This window comes from Python bivittatus, unplaced genomic scaffold, assembly GCF_059951505.1.
Source record: "Python bivittatus isolate LINGU-HERP-01145 unplaced genomic scaffold, Pbiv_v1 ctg000200_np1212, whole genome shotgun sequence".
In the NCBI taxonomy this organism is placed as follows: domain Eukaryota; kingdom Metazoa; phylum Chordata; class Lepidosauria; order Squamata; family Pythonidae; genus Python; species Python bivittatus.
Genome location: NW_028277040.1, coordinates 14,162,807 through 14,184,439, shown reverse-complemented (window position 1 = coordinate 14,184,439; position 21,633 = coordinate 14,162,807). Strand labels below are relative to the sequence as shown.

Below are 21,633 nucleotides of genomic sequence, written 5' to 3'. Positions count from 1 at the left end.
TGGTCTGTTATACACGTGGGTCCCAATTTCTTAAAAGCTTTAGACCAATCTAGTTTGGTATGTGTGACAGTCATGAAGTCTACGTGTATCTGGAGGGACACTTCTTTCTCTCCAAATGCATTGTGTAAAGTATGGGCAATAGGTAATCATCTACCCAACATCCAGAAGAAAGGTATACATACTGTAGGTCAGAGTGGTGCAAATGTTTTCAGGTCAGAAATTGCATGAGATTATACTTTTTTAAGATTGAGATACAGCATCTTATTTTATTCTTTGTTCTTACTCTGTTTCAGGAGGGGTTCAAAATGGGACTGACTCTGGAAGGCACAGTGTTTTGCCTTGATCCTCTAGACAGCAAGTGCTGATGCCAGGAATAGACATTTAAAAATATATTATCTTTCTTTATTTCTTTTTACAAAAATTTAAAATGTATTACAAATATTATTGATGTGCCAAAAATGTTTTTCAACATGTTATCTTCTGTGAGATTTGCTTCTTTAAAACTCCAGATAAGTTGCAGTATTATTGCTGTAAAATGAAATTTTACTCATGTATAGAAAGCTAAAATGAAATCACACTGCTGTTTGTTTTTTGTCTTCCATATTTTGCAAGTCATTCTTGATATCTTTTGGCAACTCACTTGCACAGCATGGCAATCCATCATAACCTGTGAGAAGTCTTTTTAAACTTTCTTGCATACCACTTTCTGATAGCAAACAAGCCTTTGGAACTATGATTGAAAAGAACAATGTTTAAAATAAAATCCCCAAAACTGGTTTCTTAATTCTAGACAAATAAGTGAATATTTACACACTTCTGTAAACAATTACAGTGAGACTGAAAACCATAGTGTATTCTGCACTTATATAGCATAGCATCCTAATAAATTGTTGTTAAGGGCCACAAATCAAGCTAGGTTTCTAATGAACTGCAGTGCCCACCAATTCATGTTAATTTTGGGAGTGCACAGCATTTCTGACTTAGAAGTATATGTTAAAGATGACTTCTATGCTCTTCAGATGCACTGTATTTAAGATGCATCTACTAAATGAAATGACTATTATCTAGATTAATATTTTTACAACTGCAATATTTAATCAGTAACTATACCAAATATTAATATGCCAATTATTTTCTATTATTTTGTAATTTAAAAAGCAGTCCCTAAAGACTTATAAAACTTTGATTAGATTTTTTTCACATTCCAGAGGGTACTTGGAAATTTATACACAAGAACTGCAGTTTTCAGTAGCAATCATATAATAAATAACTAGCTATTTTGAACACACACCGCCATGTGTACATAGAAACATGCCCAATGCTCCACAGTATTTTTGGAATTGGGGTCCAATATGGTATTTCTCAACATAGGTATTTGAAAATCCTATTGAGTTCAGTGAATGTGCATGCTTAGGGCACTGCTTGTGGTGCATGTTAAACTGCTGCGTAAATGGCAACATCTCACTCTAACTGCAAAGATTCAGTTACAATAATGATGACTTTCAGAAACTAAAACCATATATATTTTTGAAATCACACCTTCTAAACATTTAGACAGTCTCTTTTTAGGATGTTAACTGCCTGGAAATTGATCTGAGGCCATTGATGTAATTGTATTGTTTGAAATTTGGAGCTTTGGCCCTTTCAGCAGTCTGGGTGATCCCCTGATAATTCTGTGCAAACTACTTGGAAAATAAGGGGGACCATTGGATAAACAATCCCAATTTGCTTCCCAGTGCAAAACTTACAAATGAATAACATGACAAGAAAGAGAGATAAAAGAATTTAAGGTAAGTTCTTGATGAAGACAGATCATTTGTAACTTCTGCAAGGAAGCGAATTACTGAGCAAATCTACTACTTTGTCTCTGCATAGCAATAAATGAAATTTTGGTTGTGCATTTCTTTGTATTCATAAATTAAGTTGCTTGTTCATTTTTTTCCATTTTTACCCAAAGCTTGTTCAATATGTACAAAAAAATTACCTTTCTGGGAAAGTTTTTCTCTCCTGTAAGGAGCCTTTCACTGTAAAGAAGAAGGGGGGAAATGTTTATTTTTTTTTTAATAAAAGAAAATTTCTTTTATTAAATAAAGGAAGAGAAAGAGAAGTGCTCAGGAGAAATGGGAAAGAAAGATAAGAAATTATTTTGCTCACTTTATTTTTAAGGGGGAAAAACCCTAATGTTCTGGTACTTGGTTTGCAAAATAATAGTTTTTGATGTTATATTGTAACGTTTACATACATATACACAACACAAAAAGAAAACATTTATGCAATGGTATTACCTTTTGAAGCTTTGTTCCAGTCTCACAAGATACTTAAGCAGATGCCTAGACAACCTGGAATTCTTTACATGCTTAAAATCAGACAGCTGCTTAGCTGTATAGCCTTACTGCGTCTTTACTATACTCTGATTTGTGTTAAGTCTTCCTTTATTATTTGGTTCTTCTTTAGTATTTGCATGTATATCTATATCTATGCTCTGAATCCAGAGAGAATAGTATACGTTTGTAGAGTGCTTCGGCACACATGTGGAAAAGAATATGATTCCCCACTTCCCTTCTGGCTACAGATCCTCCCATCACATTGAATGCCATTCCAGAAGGCTCCATTGTTTCATGAGCATCTTGGGATGGTGCGTGGGGTGAGAGGACAGAGACCAGTGGGGAATAAGAATAAATAGCTGCCACTGCAAACTACCATAAATGACTCTCTGGATCTTGGCCTGTGTGCCTGTCAATATAGATATATATGAGATCAATGGTGCATAGAATAGGCTCTGTATCATAGAGAGACGTCTATAATTTTGTTCACCAAATAGTATTTTGCAGTTTGTACAACGAGGATGTTTAGTAGCCATATTAATGGCTTTTTTAAACAAATAGAATTTGTATTTTTATCATAAAGAAAGCTTTACGTAATAAGCATATATTTAGGGGCCATTTACAATGGATGGTAGGAAAACATTCAGAAAATATTTGCACATTTTAAGAAATCTTGTTTTACTGATTTTTATGGAAATTGGTTTGCAGATTGCTAAATGTAATCTAACTGATCGAAATCAGTCCACGAACATCTAAATTAATACAGCAAGAAATTACGTTTTTAATGAAAACAGTTTAGTGCTTTGGTTGAAATTTGTATTTCTATATAATCCCAACTGTCTGTTTTATTTTGCTTCCAATAAATGGTTTAACTAAACTTGCCTCATTGAATGGAATCTTTATTTAATATAAATACTCAGCAGTGGGGGGGGGGGGGGCAAAGTATATTTTTTCATAATTGGAATAATTTGTTTAATCTATTTAAATAATTTATTTCATCTAGCATATTTCAGATTATTAGTTCCTCTTACTGCAAAAAGGGTATTTTTCTTTATTTTGACTCAATTACTCTGGAATGTAAAAAAGACTGGAGATGTTCACTCCTACATTCTAATATGTACAACTGATTCTGCCATTCATGTGGAAAGAACAATGTCAAGATGGTTTTTGTGCCCTAGAAGACATGAAGAAGGCGCCATAATGCCCAGACATCTTTAGCCTGCGTACAATTCCACACCAAAGCTCAGAATGGCTACAACTTTGCATTTGGAAGTTGGGCAGAAGCTTCTCCTGACTGGTGCTTTTCAAACTCAGCAGTAGAGACCATCAGCACCTTCCCCTGGAAAACAGCCTTCCTGATGGCCCTAACTAACCTCAGCCAGGAAGGGGAGAAAGGACCTACTCCACCAAGACAAGGTGGTACTAAGGCTGAGTTCTTGTTTTATGCCCAAGTTTAGTTCAAAATTTCATCCAGTGTAAGAGGTTATACTTCCAAATTTATGTCCAAACCCAAGAATGAATTTGGCATACATTAGATATGCACAAGGCACTAAGTATCTTTTTCAGCTGCATACTGGAGGAGAATAAATCCAATGGTTTATTTGGCTTCCACAAGGAGACATCCTGGGGAAAAGAACAGCATGATTTGCTATCCACCAGTGAGACAGCGAATGCATCACACTGGCCTATTCAGCCAGAATAAACTCTTTCCTTCCACCATCGCAGCCCATTCCCATCAGAGTGGGCTATTTTAGCAACTGTGTCAGGAGGAATACTAACTTGCCTCCGTAGATGCAACCTTCAAGCATTTGGTATGAAAAGATGCTTTAACTTTGGCTAAGCCCCCCTGAGAATATTACTGTAGGATATCACTTCCCTGTCAGTTCTGTCTTCAGGAACTGAGATTGGTAGTTGGACTTACTGTGAAGTTTTTATCTATCTATCTATCTATCTATCTATCTATCTATCTATCTATCTATCTATCTATCTACCTACCTACCTACCTACCTACCTACCTACCTACCTACCTACCTATCATATTTATATAGCCACCCATCTCACACAAGGTTCCTTCTGGTCACTAAAAAGATGGTCCCAATCACTTCCCCCAATAATAATGGACAGAAGCCAAGACTATACAGGAGAGTAAGGAATAATGCATCAGTTGCTTCCTTAACAGTAGTATTACTAAGACTGATTTATTCCAGGATGCAGGTTGACATATTTCATCTTATGCCAGTGGTAAATCTTTGTGTATTTACTTGATTAATGAGCATTATTTACTGAAATCAGTAGCATGGGGGAGGGGGGAGGTAAGGCAGGGTCAGAGTGATGTCAGCAGCATTGTGGCATTGTAGTACAAGTTTCATCCCTTTTTTTTTTTTAATGTCTATTGCAATGTTTCAAGTCCACCCAAAAGGGATAGAGGTTGTGCCCTCACCCCATTATACTCCTGCCATTCTGATTAAAAGAACAAGAGCTTGCAAACATCACTGGCTGAAGTCAAAGCATGTGGCTGAAGAGGAGAAGTTCCTCCAGGGGACAGCAGAAGACTAAGCCCTGTCTTCTGACTACAAGAGGTGGAATTAATTCTTTCCTGTTGGGTCCATCTTTGGTGACCACAATGATCTCCTGGTAAGTGGTGATACATAAGATTGCACTAATACTTGTTTAGTTTTGCTTCCCCACACACAGACTGCAGAATTGCACATTAGTAAAATACTGCTCAAAAATTAGTTGAACCCTGTCGATATTGAAGTATTTATTAATGGCCAAATGCAAATTGATAAGGCAGGGGGAAAAGAAATGAAAATGAAGAGAAAGAACTGCACATATTGCAAGTTCTGCTTTATTTTTAGATGGTTTTGTTTAATCTACAGTCATCAGCACTTTCCCCTATATTCTTATTCAACTTTTCCAGTATGGTACAATCTGCTTATTTCTATATTTTCAAGATGAAAGTATTATCAATAAATCAAAATTTGAAAATAAAGTACAGAGGATGCTGGGTTTTTAAATTAAAGCATAGACATTTCTCCTTACCCTTGCACCAAGACAAACCATTGGGAGGTTAAACCCACATGTATGTTTTAAGGTCAGTCTAAAGTATAAAGTGCAGCATATTTAAAAGCATGGTGGTAACTCTTCAAAATGATGGTGTAAGTTGCCAGCTGTGAACATGCTGGCTTGAAAATCAGCCTCAGCTGTGGTTTTTCCCCCCCTCAAGAGCTCTGATGGCACAAAGAACTTTGAACTGCTGTCTGTAGGCATTGATGATCATGCGGTACCCAATATTTTACTCTCTAATTATTAAATCAGCATCACATGTTAATTGTATAACTAGTCCAGTCATCGATTTAGAGTATTAGAGGATATATTTAAAAGAACCATGCTTCATTTCACCATAAGTTTTGAAGTACTGGCCTCTACAAATCCTTTTTTGGCATCAAGTTTGGAAGAATTCGGAGACTAGAAGCTTTGGTGATTCTGGAACAATGCTATCGAAATCTTTACATTGAGTATGACCTTCAGTACTTCCTAATATTCGAGTTCTTTACACAGGTTTTCTCAGTAATCTTCATATCATTCAAGAAACTAAGCCAATATTAAACATTTTCTACATGATGCAGATGTAGGTCAGGACTGAAGAGGATAATGGCATGGCTTGTTGAAAGCCACCAGGTAAATGGCTGATTAAAGCAAAATTTGCATCCAGGGGAGTTTAGTTGCCATAGTCTTAGCCACTAGGCTACACCAGATCTCATTCTCTATCTCTCTTGCTCACTGGCTTCTTTAAGCAGGGAAGTTTTCCATATTTCCAATGTACCATGTAACTAAATATCAAAATGAAAGTTTTAGACCTTAGAAATAAATCCATTATAGTTGTCCTCAAATAGAAAGCATAACAAAATGCAGTTTCAGCTGAACCAGATGTATCTTCTTCCTGGGTACTCCATTCTGTTCCCTTCTTGCAGACCATTAGGAGACCATCTTTGCTGAGCAAGTTTGGTTCAATTTAAGGTTTTCTGCCTCTTTGGTGGATGTGTTTTGTTTTAGGGTTTGTTTTGGGGTTTTTGGTCCTAGTTTTGGTGATCCTTTTTGCTTTACTTTATAAATCCACAGTGCTCACTCTCCCTCCCCCCTTTCTCTTCTTTGTGGATGATCTCATTTGGCCTAAATTAGAATTCACTATTTACGAGAGCCAGTTTGGTGTAGTGGTGAAGGTGGCGGCCTGGAAACTAGGAGACATGAGTTCTAGGCCTCCCTTAAGCATGAAAGCTGGCTGGGTGACTTTGGGCCAGTCACTCTCTCTCAGCCCAACCCACCTCACAGGGTTGTTGTCGTAGGAAAAGTAGGCAGGAGACTTAGATATGTTAGCCACCTTGAGTTGACCAATATATATTGGAACCTGAAATTGATGGAATGCTACTGAAAACATACAAGCACCTGACTTCATTTGAAGCCCTAGAGATGCTAAACAAAGGCTCACAACACTGGCTACCAGGCTAAGGAGATATACTAGAGAAGCAGAGGCCAAGAAGATAAATTCCCTGTTCTCCAAAGAACCATCCAAGGTGTACTCCCAACTGCAGTACAACAACACAGTAACAGCAGAGCCACCAACAACAGAAACTGAACAGTACTGGAAGAACATGTAGGAGAAACAAAAGACACATAACACCAGTGCAAGGTGGCTGCAGGACCTGAGAGCAGACCACAGCAGTCTCCCAGAACAGAAACCAGTCACCATCACAATAGCAGACATCCAATAGTGGGTCAAGAACATGAAAAGCTGGACAGCACCTGGCCCGGACGTGATCCATACCTACTGGCTAAAGAAACTAACAGCAGTGCATGAATGCCTAGCAGCACAGATGAATCAGCTGCTAGTAGCAGGCTCCCATCCAGACTGGCTAGCAGAAGGAAGGACAATGCTGATCATGAAAGACCCCCACAAGGGAACAGCCCCATCCAGCTCCTGGCTAATAACCTGCCTCCCCACAACATGGAAAGTTCTATCAGGCATCATAGTCACCAAGCTACAGGACCATATGGGCCAGTACATGAGCGCAGCTCAGAAGAGCATTGGGAACAACACCAGAGACTCAAAACACCAGTTGCTCATAGATAGGGCAGTCTCACAACACTCAAGGTCTAGGCAGACCAGTCTGAGCACAGCCTGGATTGACTACAGGAAAGCCTATGACTCAATGCCACACACATGGATCTGTGAATGCCTGGCGCTATACAAAGTCAACAGGACATTATGGACCTTCCTCAAGAACTCAATGGGGCTGTGGAAGACAACACAGGAAGTCAACTCAAGACAGCTTGCACAAGTGGCCATCAAGGATGGCATATACCAAGGTGATGCAGTCTCTGCTGTTGTTCTGCACAGACCTGAACCCCCTCAGCCAGATAATCACAAGGACTGGATACAGATACAAGTTCAAGAGTGGAACTACCATCAGCCACCTCCTCTACATGGATGACATCAAGCTATATGCTAAGAGTGAACAAGACATTGACTCATTGATCTACGTGAGGACATTGGGATGTCATACTGACTGGAGAACAGTGGCCAGATGGTAGTAAAGAGAGGGAAGGTATTTAAGACTGATAGGGTGGAAGTACCAGTAGGCCACATAGCAGATATACAGACCAGCTACAAGTACCTTGGTATCCCATAGTCACATGGGAACCATGAGGAGGAGGCAAAGAAGACAGCAACATCCAAGTACCACAAAGGATAAGACAGGTCCTGAAGAGCCAGCTCAATGGGAGGAACAAGATCCACACCAACAACATGTATCCCCTGCCAGTCATCAGATACCCTGCCGGTATAGTGAGCTGGCCAAAGGAGGACATGGAGGCTGCCAATGTAAAGACCCAGAACTCCTCACAATGTACGGAGGTTTCCACCCCAAGTCCAACACCCAGAGACTGTACACCAGTCAGAAAGAGGGTGCCCAGGGTCTGGTGTGTCAAAGCCACAGTCCTGGATGAAATCCAGAGCATCCAGGAGTATATCAGTAAGATGGCACCCAAAGATGAGCTGCTGAGAGAATGCCTGAGGCAGCAGCAGACATGGGAGGAAGTTCAAGCGGAGGAAGTACCATGGTAAGACAAGTCCCTGCATGGGATGTACCATCAACAGATAGCTGAGGTGGCTGACATTGGGAAATCCTACCTGTGGCTAGAAAGGGCTGGACTAAAAGACAGCACTGAGGCACTGATCATAGCAGCACAAGAACAGGCACTAAGTACCAGATCCATAGAAGCAGGGGTCTACCACACTAGAGAGGACCCAAGGTGCAGATTGTGCAAAGAGGCCTCAGAGACAGTCCAACGCATAGTGGCAGGGTGTAAGATGCAGGCAAGAACAGTATACACTGAATGGCACAACCAAGTAGCTGACATTGTATATAGGAACATCTGCCCAGTGTATGGGGTAGATCCTCTGAAGTCCAGATGTGAGATTCCACAGAAGGTCATGGAGAATAACAGGGCTAAGATCCTGTGGGACTTCCAGTTCCAGACAGACAGGCAGGTACTGGCCAATCAACCAGACATGGTGGTAGTAGGCAAGGACCAGAAGACATTGGTGGTGATAGATGTAGCGGTGCCAAGTGACAGCAACTTCAGGAAGAAGGAGCGTGAGAAGCTGGAGAAGTATCAGGGCCTGAAGGAGGAACTAGAGAGGATGTGGAAAGTAAAGGCCAAAGTGGTACCAGTGGTAGTAGGAGCACTCAGAGCTGTGACTTCTAAGCTGGGAGGGTGGCTCCAACAGATCCCAGGAACAACATCAGAGCTCTCTGTCCAGAAGAGTGCAGTGCTAGGAACAGCTAAGATACTGCACAGAACCCTCAAACTCCCAGGCCTCTGGTAGAGGACCCGAGATTGAGAAAGACACGTACCATCCATAGGGGTGAGAGGGGATTTATTATTTTTAATATAAAATCTGGGTAAAAATCAATGAAGAAGAAGAAGAAGAAGAAGAAGAAGAAGAAGAAGAAGAAGAAGAAGAAGAAGAAGAAGAAGAAGAAGAAGAAGAAGAAGAAGAAGAAGAAGAAGAAGAAGAAGAAGAAGAAGAAGAAGAAGAAGAAGAAGAATTCTATCATCCTTCATTTGGGGATAACAAACCATTATTATATTATATGAATTATTTCTATGTGTGATTTATATACATAATGTTGTAGAAGTTCATTATATTAAATAATAATTTATTAAACTACAGGATAAATGAATTGATTGACTTGAATCTGAAGACATTCTGATGGATGAACAGGCTGGGTTTAGAGCAGGATGATCAGCATTAGATCATGTCTTGGTGCTGCAACATTTAGTAGAAAAGTATACCCACAAATCAGGACAATCCCTTTATGCAGCATTTATTGATTTTAGGTCAGCTTTTGACACAGTATAAGAAGTACCACAACTGACAAACTTCTACTCCTGCTGCTCATTAAAATACATGAGAATATGAAGGTCAGGTGCAGTAATCAAGGACATGTCACAAAGGAAATACCTGTAAGGAGTGGAGTCAGACAGGATATGTATTGGCTCCACTTTTATTACACTACTATATAAGCTCATTAGTTCTTCACTTAAGTAACTCAGCTTTTCATCCTTCTAAATTAGCCCAAAGACGTATCAATTTATTACTGTATGCCAATGATGCAGTAATCCTGTCATTAACTTCCATTGACCTTAAGAGAGCTTTGAGATTACTTATGCATTATTGTACTGAGGAGGAACTAATAATAAATTACACCAAGACTAAGATTCTTCATTTTTCCAAATGCCCAAAACAGAGAAGCTGGAACTTAGGTGGGCAGTCCATTGAGCAAGTTAAGATTTTTAGCTATCTAGGGATAGTATTTCAAACTTCAGAAAGCAGAAATGGCCACCTGGATAATGTATCTCATAATGCACAGAGATCTGCATCAGCTATTCAAACTTATTCTTTTTCCAGAGGAGTACAGTTTATCCTGGCTGCAATTAAGTTGTTTGCAGCTAAAGCCTGAGCGCAACTGCTATATGGGGCTCAATTAGGACATATAACAGCATGATAACCTTCAAAAGAATCCACCCCACAGTTCAACCCTGAGCTACATATATTATATTCTATTGGAATTCAATAAATGCTACATATATGCTGCTGGGATTCAATAAATGCTCTGAAGTTGTCTTTCAGTTTAATAAGGCTAATCAGTCTCTGAAAATAATTTGCCAACATTCTGTCTATGTCAAGCAAAGGAAATGGCAAACACAATCTATTCATAGCAAGAGAGTTGTCCTTTCTTTTGATTCCAGGGAAATCATTTTGATTATAACATATTGTCTGTAGCTAGACAAATGACAAACAAAAACAGTTCCCTGAAAGAGATTTTATAACACAGAAATCTTAAGAAATGCAAACTATACACTGGACTGAGATCAAAGCTTTGGACCATGCTAAGTATTTGCTTGGAGTTCATTTTCACTACAGACCTTGGAAACAGGATATCACTTCACACCAGGGAATAAACACAAGTAGAAACACCTCTTCACACTGAAGGGTTCAGGTTGTGGTCAGAGTACACAAGCACTTGACTTTTGCTAGCAAGAGAATTTGCCATGTTTTCCCCTAATACACAATAAAATGTCTTTCACAAATGACCTCTCTGAAAGATACATGGATTTTAATATGGTATGCGTCATAGATATATAACTGAATGTATAAATGTATTGTTTACTTAACACTTACAATGAGCCTAAAACATTCTAAGTGCTAGAGAGAAATGTTCTGTTAAAGACAAATAGAATGGAGTTGCAAGAGGAATGATGGTGGTCTCTTACCATTAATTTTTGCTAATATGTCCTATATTGAGTGCAGAAATGCTAGAAATGACCATTACTAATAGGCTAAGCATGGTATTCTTTAACAGAATAACATAAAGAATGTCAGACGCTTGATACTCCTGACTACAATATCTGCTCAGTCATAACATGTTTATCTAGAAATCCCGTGTCTTATTGTCTTACATGTAAGATACAGAGAAAATAATTCAGGTTGAAATCCTTGGGAAAATGTTCTACTGCATATTCCAGTAAAGTAAAACCATATAGGATTGCACTGCATATAAGACTTTGTGTCTTACAGTAGGGTGGGTCTCTCAGCATCACATTTATGGCTCCAGCACTCTGAAATCACATCACCAAAATTTGGTGACAAAATGGAAGAAATTCAGTAGTGTGAAAAAAGGCTGTTTCCCCTCTTTGGGAACACTTGCTCAAATTTCTTCCGTTAAAGCTCTTCAGAATAGCCACAAGAGGTCTAAAATGGACCATTTTAGCTTTGGGAATGATTAAAGGATAGAAATAATTGCAGTTGGCTTCCATGTGCCCATTTTTTCCCATGCCAAAGTTTAAAGCTCCCTTCACAGTGACCAAAAGGCTGCAAAGAAATGTGCCATGTCACCTGATGGCCCTCTAAAACCCTCCAAAAGGTCAGGAAGCAGGGTTGTAGTTCCTGACTGCACAAAGGTTGCCTACCCCCACCTGACAGCGTGATCCTGTCCATGTGTGCTCCTGAGAAAGCACTACACAGGTGGACGTATTTCTGAAAAAAGTATTTCAAGGGATGGCAGTTGCCAAGGACTGTATCACAGTGCAACAGTTATGGGAGCCAAATAGGCCATTGGATCTCTACTCCTCTAGTGTGCAGTTGAAGTGCATATCTAATTTGTGCCAAATTCATTCCCGGCTGCACATCAGTTCAACAAGTGCAAACCAGGCAACGTAGTCTCAAATATCAAAACCTGAAATATCTCTTGGTCCAGCCTTCTCGTGCTACTTATCTCCTATCAAAAAGAGGGAATGCATTGTGAGACTAGAGGGTGAAAGATGCCATAGCATTTTGCAACATTTATACATACTGAATGAGGTCAAGCTTTAGTCCATGCTTACAGCCAACCTATTGAAATCAATGGAGGTCTGATTTGTCTCTTTAAGTGCAAAAAGTCCCAAGCCCTAAGCATGGCCACATCTGACTCCAACTTGCAGATGAAATAGAGCAGGAGTTCCCAAACCTAGGGGTCAACTGCAATGTCATAAGCCTGCCTACAGGAAGAGAAGCTGGATTTATCAATGTTGTTTGCAAAATAAGGGAGATGTGATGCAATGAATTATGACTGAGGATGTCAGGGCCCCCAATATTTTTGAGCCAAAAGGTAATCCCATGTTTTGGATTTGGGGGGCATGCCATGTCTGCTTTCACAAAAAGGGATGCAGGGGTGGTTGAAATGATATAAACATTGCACTGAAACAATATAATGTATTCAGATTTACAACAACAAAGCAATACAAAAAGAAGTGGAGGGCACAGCAAGAGGCTAAACATATATTTAGCTAAAGCCAAATTAGCAGAATTCTTTCCTACCATTCCTTTGGTCTGAACCCCCCCCCCCCCGCTTTATTTCTGAAGAATGTTCAAAGGTGAGGCCGAGAGGACATCACAGAAATAAAAAAATAATGCTGCATGCTAGTGTTCTGCTGGGGAAGATATCAACTTCTACTTGCTTATTTATCCTTAAACATTTCTTTTAATACATTGCAAAGCAGGGGCACCCTCCCTACCCCCGATAGCAATACATTCCTACCCTTTCTGACCAGCACAAAGACTTTGTTCTCTTCATCATCTTTAGCTTAATTAGGGCTTGTCCCATCTCTCAGAAAAGAATCATATTCACTGCCTCGAGCTCTCCTGAGGAAGGCTGAATTTTAAAATGGAAATACATATGCAGTATTTAAACAAGCACATCTGTACATCTATATATTGTACATGTTTTAATGTTAATGTCAGATACAAAGGTTTTAAGATGCAGTTCTGACTATAGCCATATAGGACTGTACTAGTTCCAAGGGGTATGGATATGTGTGTGCGTGTGTGTAATTTCAGAATTAAAATAAGGGATCCATGTATGGAAAGTCTCAGCCTATTCATTTCATGAGATCATATTTCCAGCTATGATTCATGAGCCGCCTTTGTTTTATTCCCCATGGAAATTCCATAGTTTGGGTGTGTTTGACATTTTATTCTTTTTGCTGTTATTTGTATGGGAAGGATTAAACGGAGCTGGAAAGAGGGAAAAGGCTCTTATGATGTTTCGACTTCCTCAGGTCCACAGGAAACTACTGCAAACTCCCAAAAATATTTATGGAACCTAAATGTGACTTATATCCCTCCCCCGTGGCTTATTTTGTTTGTAAAGATGTATCCTGTAAAACACCATTTGAAGACCTAAAAGACCAAGTTAGGGATAGATCATCATGGAGAAAATCAATCTATGTGGTCGCTAGGAGTCGAAAACTACTTGATGACACACAATCAATAATCAATCCTGAAAAAAAAATGTTGAAAAACTCTCACTGTTTTAGAGGGAGAGGATCATACAGCGGGAATCCTCGCACACTTCTAAAGTTCTAAAAGTCTTCTAAAACTCAGTAAGGATCCTGTAACATCTTCTCTGTGATGTATCCCAGGTTTTGAAGTTGCCAGAGAAACATTCTGAAGCAAAGCTATCCTTGGAAACTTTATGACCTTCTCAATTATTCATTAAAGGTGTGAAAATATCCTTTTTTAACCCCAATGGCACATAAAACCTTGCTCCCGTTGAAGAAAAAAGCAAAATGATGCATATTTGTGTGTGTATGTATGTAAGTATGAACACAGTCTTCACAATAGATACAGTTTATTACAGTCTTAGACCAGTACAAGAAGTTTGTTCATGAGTGACCTATGTTCACTCATAAAACTAAGAAATATTTAGATAACATTTAATACATGTTTAGGATACATATATAAAGCAACCTGGCACAAAACCAGTCTTCACAATGGTTGAGTTTATCTCCTACTTTTCCTCTGGCAGGTCAAAGTGTTCTACTGTGAGGTTGAGCCAAGAAAGGGAACAAATGCTCCAAAGTCGCCTACTGAGCTACATATTTATGTGGCTTCAGTACCTTCATTACTACACTAGACTGCCTCTCCTTCCCTTTTAAGTGGGAGTGTATGACAACAGAATAAATCCTGCAAGTTTTACATGAGTCTAGTAGATATTATTATGAAGAATTGGTTTTCATAATAATTATCCCCATTTGTTTTATTTATTGAGCAAGCTTTCTCAACACATATTCTATACATACGGTTGAAGCCAGCATTATTTAAGGCAAAACGCATACACACTCAGCGCTGTGTCTTAATATTTCTCCAGTGATCATGTCTCAAAGTTGGGGATGGAGTGAGCAGAAGTTACAACCTAGATGATTCTGGAATGGGGGTGGTTTATTAACTTCTGAAACTCAGTTTAGTTTAGGAAATACATAAATACAGATCTGCAGCCTTTCCAAACTTTTTGCTGCTATTCTAGTTTCTTAGCCTGCTTTCAGAAAATGGATTGCCTCTGTAACTTTTAGAAGCATCATCCATGAGAATAAAGCACACAATATGAACCCCTCAACTCAGATGTACACTCTCAGTTGAGGTCAAGTTCCATGGGATAGAAATACTGCAGAAGAATGAAGTCTTGCTCACAGAGTTGCCAACTAAATCACAGCATGCTCTACTAGCTGCCATGCCACTGAAGACCACACCGGCATTTGATGAACCCTGGTTTGACTCCTGCTGCATTCCTCAGTGTGGTGCTATTGCTCTAAAAATAGTTGGGAAGATCTTCCCAGAGCACTTGTAAATTGGAGATTTACTTGTCACCTCTTTTGGTCTTTGTTTTGAGGAAAAAAATAGCAAAGATCATGTCCCCTTATAGTATTTGTTCTGCGTACAAACATCTGGGAAGTACTTTTTGATGAAGAGAGACAGAAGTCCTGAACCTTAAGAAGAGAAGGTAGTTCAGAAGTCAGTTTGGGGGTCTACAGCTGAAATGATGGTAGTCATCTAATATCACCACACCCAGAAGGAAACCCTAAGGAGGAGGTGTGTCCGTGACTGCTATAAGGCATTACCAAACTTTGCATTCAGCAACCTGCCAAACCCCCCACCCCCAAATGCCCAAAGAAGCCAAGAAGGCAAGGATCTAGCTGCAGGTAGCCAAGGCCACCCTAGAGAATACCATATCTACATCTTCAGATTTTACAGACCAAAAAGAATCCCAGATAATTCAGCTAGACAATACCTCCATCATCACACTAGAATCTTCCCATGGAGTCCAGACTGGAGTGAATCTGAGTGACTTTACCAGCAAAGTGTTGTGCTAATTGGTCACATTAACTGCCTGGGAATTCCATGGGCCAGTTTTACCCAGAAGGGAATCAATCACTTGAAACGAGACCACCAGATGACAACTTCCTGATGGAATAAGGGAGGATAAGTAAGAGTGTTTTGCCTTCCTTATTCCATGGAGTAGGTCCAAAGATGAACATGAATCCATGCTCCGTCAGATTCACTTCCAGTTATTTTCCATCTGTGCTCTGGGCACAGCTCATCTGCTGTTTCATCTCCCGAAGGTCCTCTCAAAACCAATGAACCACCCGTGATTGACATCTATATATTGTACATGTTTTAATGTTATGTGGTTTGGGGTTGTTGCTTTTTGTCTGTTTGTTTTATATTTGTCTTAGTGCTGTACACTGCCTTGAGACACATGGTTTGGGTTGAGTAGCCTTATAAATCTAGTTAATAAATAACAATAAATAAATAATGAATGGATAAACCCAGCAGATCATTGGGAAATTTCCAAGTGTACGTCAGAAACCAATCAGATCAGTAAGGCCACCGAGATTCCCATCCTCATGCTTTTGAGCTGGAAGTAGGAAATACACATTAAAAAGAGAAAGAGAGGAAAGAAGAATTCTGCAAACCTCAAGGTCCTGAGCCTCTTGTTATTTTCTTCCAGAACATGAGTGGAGCCAGTATGGTTGTCTAATTATTAGCATTATTTAGAATTGAAATGTAGGAACCAGAGAAATGGCAATTCAACGGTGAAGGTGCAGAATTATTCATATGTTCACTATTAATTGCTTAATATGAATCAGCCCTGACACTGCAAATAAATTCTGGGTATAAAGTGTGACAGGAGCAGATCTGAGACACCTTCCCAAAGTGGCCTAATTCCTGAATATCTGCCCTTTGTCCTCTGCCTAACAGAACTCACTTCTGCATGTGTGTGTGTGCATGTGCATGCGTGTGTGCACCTGTATAAGAGTCAGAAAAAGAGAGAGGGTAACAGAGAGGAGAATGTTCAGTTACTTAGGAATATAAAATGGTTGTCAAAATAATAAAAAAAATCAACAGCTCAGACAATTGTCAAGATTGTATCTTGCAGTTCTACAGCTGCATCTGGTCCCTGAAACCCTTTCTTGTAGTGGGGCTCCTCTGACTGCAAGGTCAAATGTCATTATCCCATTGCTGAAAATCAGCACATGGTTTCCTGCTAGTATATCCTCCAAATAGGCTTAACACTGTTTACAAAAAAAAAAAACAAATTTCCCCCCAAGAAACCAAAAAAGATAAAATCCTCCCCACCCCTCAACACGTGCAGCTCATCCTATGCCACCCAGAAAAATACGAAGCATTGCCCCAGCCGCAAACAGGTTGTCTGCCTTGATTTGGTTGTCCCACTTATGAGTGTAGTAAACACAGTGAAGGGAATGAGCATCATCCCCAATGGGTGTCTGGTTTTTGAGAGATCCTTGATTAATCTGTAGGGCCAATATGGGGATGGAGATATCAGATAATCTAATTTCCTGTATTCAGTATATGCTTTCTTTCTCTCTCTCTCTCCCTCTCTCTCACCCACACAAACAAACATACACACACACAGACATATATTTGTAAAGCTTTAAATGACTGGCAGCTGAAGTGTGAATAACTCCAGTGAGGAGTTTTGTTTGTAATTTGGTTCAGATCACACATGCTTTCTTTGGCTTTGGCTTAGTGCGATAAGTGAACTCAGCTGTGTATTTGTAAACTGTGGTTTAGGGCTAAGCATGTCCTCCAAGTCCACCCAATCATGGTTTATTCAAATCCAGCCAACTATGGCTTATTCATTAAGCAAATCATGGCTTGGCACAGCTGGCGTGAGTTCAGTCTCTGTATCTGTTATGGCCTATTTCCACCTACAGATCCCCAGTGGCTATGGCATTGATCAAGAAATGAAAATGTGTATAGGGAGCAGTGAGTAGCATTTTCCTCTAATTTCAATGAGCAAAAGAGTCCAAAGGTTTAGGACCTAGATAGAGACATGCCCACCGTCCTAACAGCCAGAGTTCTCTGCCTGTACCACTTTTGTTCTGCAAACAATCAGGCCTGATGTTATTGGGTGTAAACCCCACAGATAGACAGAGGTTCCACTGCTGGATTAAAGAGAGAATTCTGTACCTTTGACTTTTACTTTCTGAGCAGTGCAGTTTCCATCTCTGAATTTTCTTTCAGTAGAAAAGGACATTTCCAAAGGGCTGGCCAAAGCTGAATACTTTACCTGAATACTTTAACCAGAGTGAAGGTGTGAAGCATCATGCTAAAATGTGGGTGTGTTATCTTTACATCTTCTTGTTTTGTATTTCTGATTGATGATCGTAATTAATGACAGCAGACTGCCTCACTACTACATCACCATAATATTTGCTACTAGATCTTGTTAATAAAAATTAAAGCTCCATTATTTTGTACAAATAGGCTAGATTAAAATCTTATATCTTGAAGATCATTCATTTTACAGTGGTAGTTTTCTTAAGAACCATGGCTGTGCAGTCTAGATGGAACTGAGGCCTCAGTCCGCACGTTTAACAGCTGGACTCAATAAGAGCATTTTGGAAAGAATTGTGGAAAATAAAGAGCAAATGTTAAACCCCCCACTGCCATCAACCTGGTAATGTACTAATCTTGCAAAAGCTGAATTCCCTAAGCAGCATGGAAGGAAGAATCAGTCCAACTGCCTCCTTAAGTCACACAGGAAAGCCTTTATGACTTAATAATAGAAGCAACAATCTGGGTGTTGGATTGCACAATCCTGTTGGTGGATATAGCGGTGATGAAATGTGGCTATGTGTCTTCCCAGCCATGAGATCACATGGTGCATCTTTCACAGCCTCTGCTGTTGGGATCCACAGTGGTAACATAATCCAGGTATTGAAGCACTGGGACGTGGAATGGCGTTCCTCAGTAGATGGGACACTTCTACTACTTTATGTTAGAGTCCCCAAGACAGAGTCATAAGCGAGGCTCACACACTGCATAAAGCCATGCTTTCTTTAGCTGTGGTTTATTTAAAAATTTAACAGCTCATCTGTAGATGAGCTGATCGTTGAATGATTTGACCAGTGTCCGCAAAAGAAGCCAAAGTGTATTGTCTTAACTTAGAGCCCTGTAAACAGAAATGAGCTGAGGATAGCTTCCAAAGAGTGCGTTCTTTACCAGCTGAGGTCAGAGAAGTCACTCCCAGCCCACTCTCCCAAATGGGCTGGAGCGGGAGAGTTGATGCATCTGCTTCTGAAAAAAAGAGAGGGGAATGGCAAGCAACTCCCAAAGATCTTGGATACTGTGGGAGAAGCCAGAACATCTGGGAAGTGTCGAAATAATTTTTGTCAAACAAGCTAAATCAGCACAAGCCGCGGTCATCCAGGCAGCAGCCAACTGTAAACTGCTCTTTGCTACATCTGCTAAGTGCAAGACGATGTCCAGCTTTCTTTGTGAAATCTGACAGACTGTAGTTGAAACTCAACAAAGCAACTTCTCGCCTCAAAAGAGGGTCATGCTTTGGGGCTGTGACACCAAGAAAGAAAGACTGGGGTGACAGATGGATATTAAGGAATTCTAGCCAACAGGGGGAGGTTTCAGACAAAAGACTCAAATGTTACCACTCCAAAGGTACTGCAGATATCTGCCATCTTTCCCTCCTGAATGGGTCTTTGGGCCAATGGTGCTTTGGAATGCACATGGAGTCCTTTGTCAACAACTCCTTCAACCAGCCATGTCTTTTTCCAGAGTCATGCTGCAGCTGCAGGGGGTGGCCGTGAGAGCCCAGAGAAAAACCCAGCCACTTTAAGGTGCTAAATGAATGAGCACATCAACAGGCTCCAAAACAACTTTTCCTCTTTGAATCCAAAGCACAACACAACCCTCATGGATTGACTCTGGTGAGAGATGGAAGATACAGTGTGAAAACGCTGGAAAATTCGTAATAGAAGATTAGGGCAGTTGGATCCTTTAAAGAAAGGGTGGAGAATCCATAGCTCATCAAACATTGCTAAACTATGGATCCCAGCTCCAAATCTCAGCCAACATGACACAGTAAAGGAGCAGGGAAGGCCACATCAGGAAAGCTAGTACTAAAGGTTCCCCACCTTAACATAAAGACTAGCTGATGAAGCCATGAGATTGTGCACTAAAAGTCTTCTTTGGGGGTGGGAACCATTCTATTCTGGCTATGGGCTATTTCCAGGTACTGCTATAAATAAGGACAAAGTTGGACTTGCTGCTAGAACCAGCATAGTGGAGGATAGAGCTCACTTGCAACTGGCAGTTGGGGTATTTTGGGGCACAGGTTTAGCACTTTTTTTTAGAAAGTTTATATCTGCCTTTTATTTGAGAGTTTGAGACATACAGAATTGTCTTCATATCTTTGTTGCCACCTAATGGTCATTTAGATTTGAATACCAGTCAAGTCTTAACTAATAAATGTAACTATTTCTAGTTAGCATCAGTAAATGTCCCATTACCTGGGTGGAATATTGGTTTCAAGATCTCAACATGGAAGACTGAAGTCCAGATCCACCAGTTCTTTAGTAAGCAGTTGCTTTTGGCCTAATAACATGATCCAGTACTGTTGGTGTAATGGTTAAGATGTTGGACTAGAAACCAGGAAACCATGAGTTCTAGTCCTCCTTCATGGAAGCTGGCTGGGTAACTTTGGGCCAGTTACTCTCTCTCAGCCCAAACCACCTCACAGGGTTGTTGTTTTAGGCAAAATATAAGGTGGAAGCACAATATATTCTGCCTTGAGTTGTATAAAATAAAGGCAGAATATAACTCCAATAAATAACATGCAATATGATTACATTGGAAACAGCGGAATCCCTCAAACTACAGAAGAAATTAAATCTAAATAAATGAATAATAATGAAAAGTTATTTTTAATTTTTCCAAGAACAAGTGCCAGAAAAATATTCTAGGAAACCATTTACTTATCTTTGAATAGCTGAGGTTATAAATGGCCTGGTCGGCTTTCAAATGTATATAATTTTATGGCAATGAATCAAAAGCTGCACAAGGCTAGATAAGGCCAACATCTGGGGAAGGGGAAAAGTTTGGATCAGTGGCTTCCTGGACATGAAACATCTGTGTGCAGGATCAGAACCATTCTGTCTTGAAGCTTGTTTCCAGGGCTTGATGAAATTATACAGCATCATCTAAGGTTCAGTCTATCTGTGTGGTTGCTAAGAGTCAACACCAACTTGATGGTACATAATCAATCAATCAGTCAATCAATCAACTATGGTTCATTCATTCTATTTCAAAATTTCACTAATGTAGACTCCCGCAAAATTCAAATCAATTTTATTACAGCCCTTAAGGCCAGATACAGTCAAACTATCTAATAATGAATCTATTTATCTGTCTGTCTGTCTGTCTGTCTCTCTGTCATCTATATGGATGTAATACTTCTATTATTAGATATTTTGACTGTATCTGGCCTTTTTTTATTTATTTATTTATTTATTTATTTGTTTGTTTGTTTATTTATTGAATTTATATGCCACCCATCTCCCCCAGATAGATAGATAGATAGATAGATAGATAGATAGATAGATAGATAGATAGATAGATAGATATTCTGATATATATATACAGTGGTACCTTTACTTACGAACTCGCCTCGACTTACGAACCGGATCCGTGGCCATTTTCCGCCCATTCCACGTGGTCCACGGCCATTTTCCACCCCTGACACGTGGTCCGCGGCCATTTTCCCGCCCTGCTGCGTGGTCCGTGGCCATTTTCTGCCCGTTCCACGTGGTCCGCGGCCATTTTCTGCCCGTTCCACATGGCCCGCAGCCATTTTTCCGCCCCTGACACGTGGTCCGCGGCCATTTTCCCGCCCTGCCGCGTGGTCCGTGGCCATTTTCTGCCCGTTCCACGTGGACCGCGGCCATTTTCCCGCCCTGCCGCATGGTCCGTGGCCATTTTCTGCCCGTTCCACGTGGTCCGCGGCCATTTTCTGCCCGTTCCACGTGGACCGCGGCCATTTTCCCGCCCTGCCGCGTGGTCCGTGGCCATTTTCTGCCCGTTCCACGTGGACCGCGGCCATTTTCC

General features: G+C 40.2%; 1 protein-coding gene across 4 annotated transcripts in view; it reads left to right on the top strand.

Annotated features, from left to right (window-relative positions):
• The window catches only part of GULP1 (GULP PTB domain containing engulfment adaptor 1), a 186,913-nt gene extending 183,708 nt beyond the window's left edge, over window positions 1–3,205 (top strand). For all 4 annotated transcript variants that reach the window (XM_088135725.1, XM_088135728.1, XM_088135724.1 and 1 more), the window contains one exon: window positions 294–3,205. In XM_088135725.1, coding sequence (XP_087991851.1) covers window positions 294–365 — 72 coding nt within the window. In that variant the 3' untranslated portion in view covers window positions 366–3,205. The remainder of the gene's footprint in view (window positions 1–293) is intronic.
• The last annotated feature ends 18,428 nt before the right edge of the window (window positions 3,206–21,633 follow it).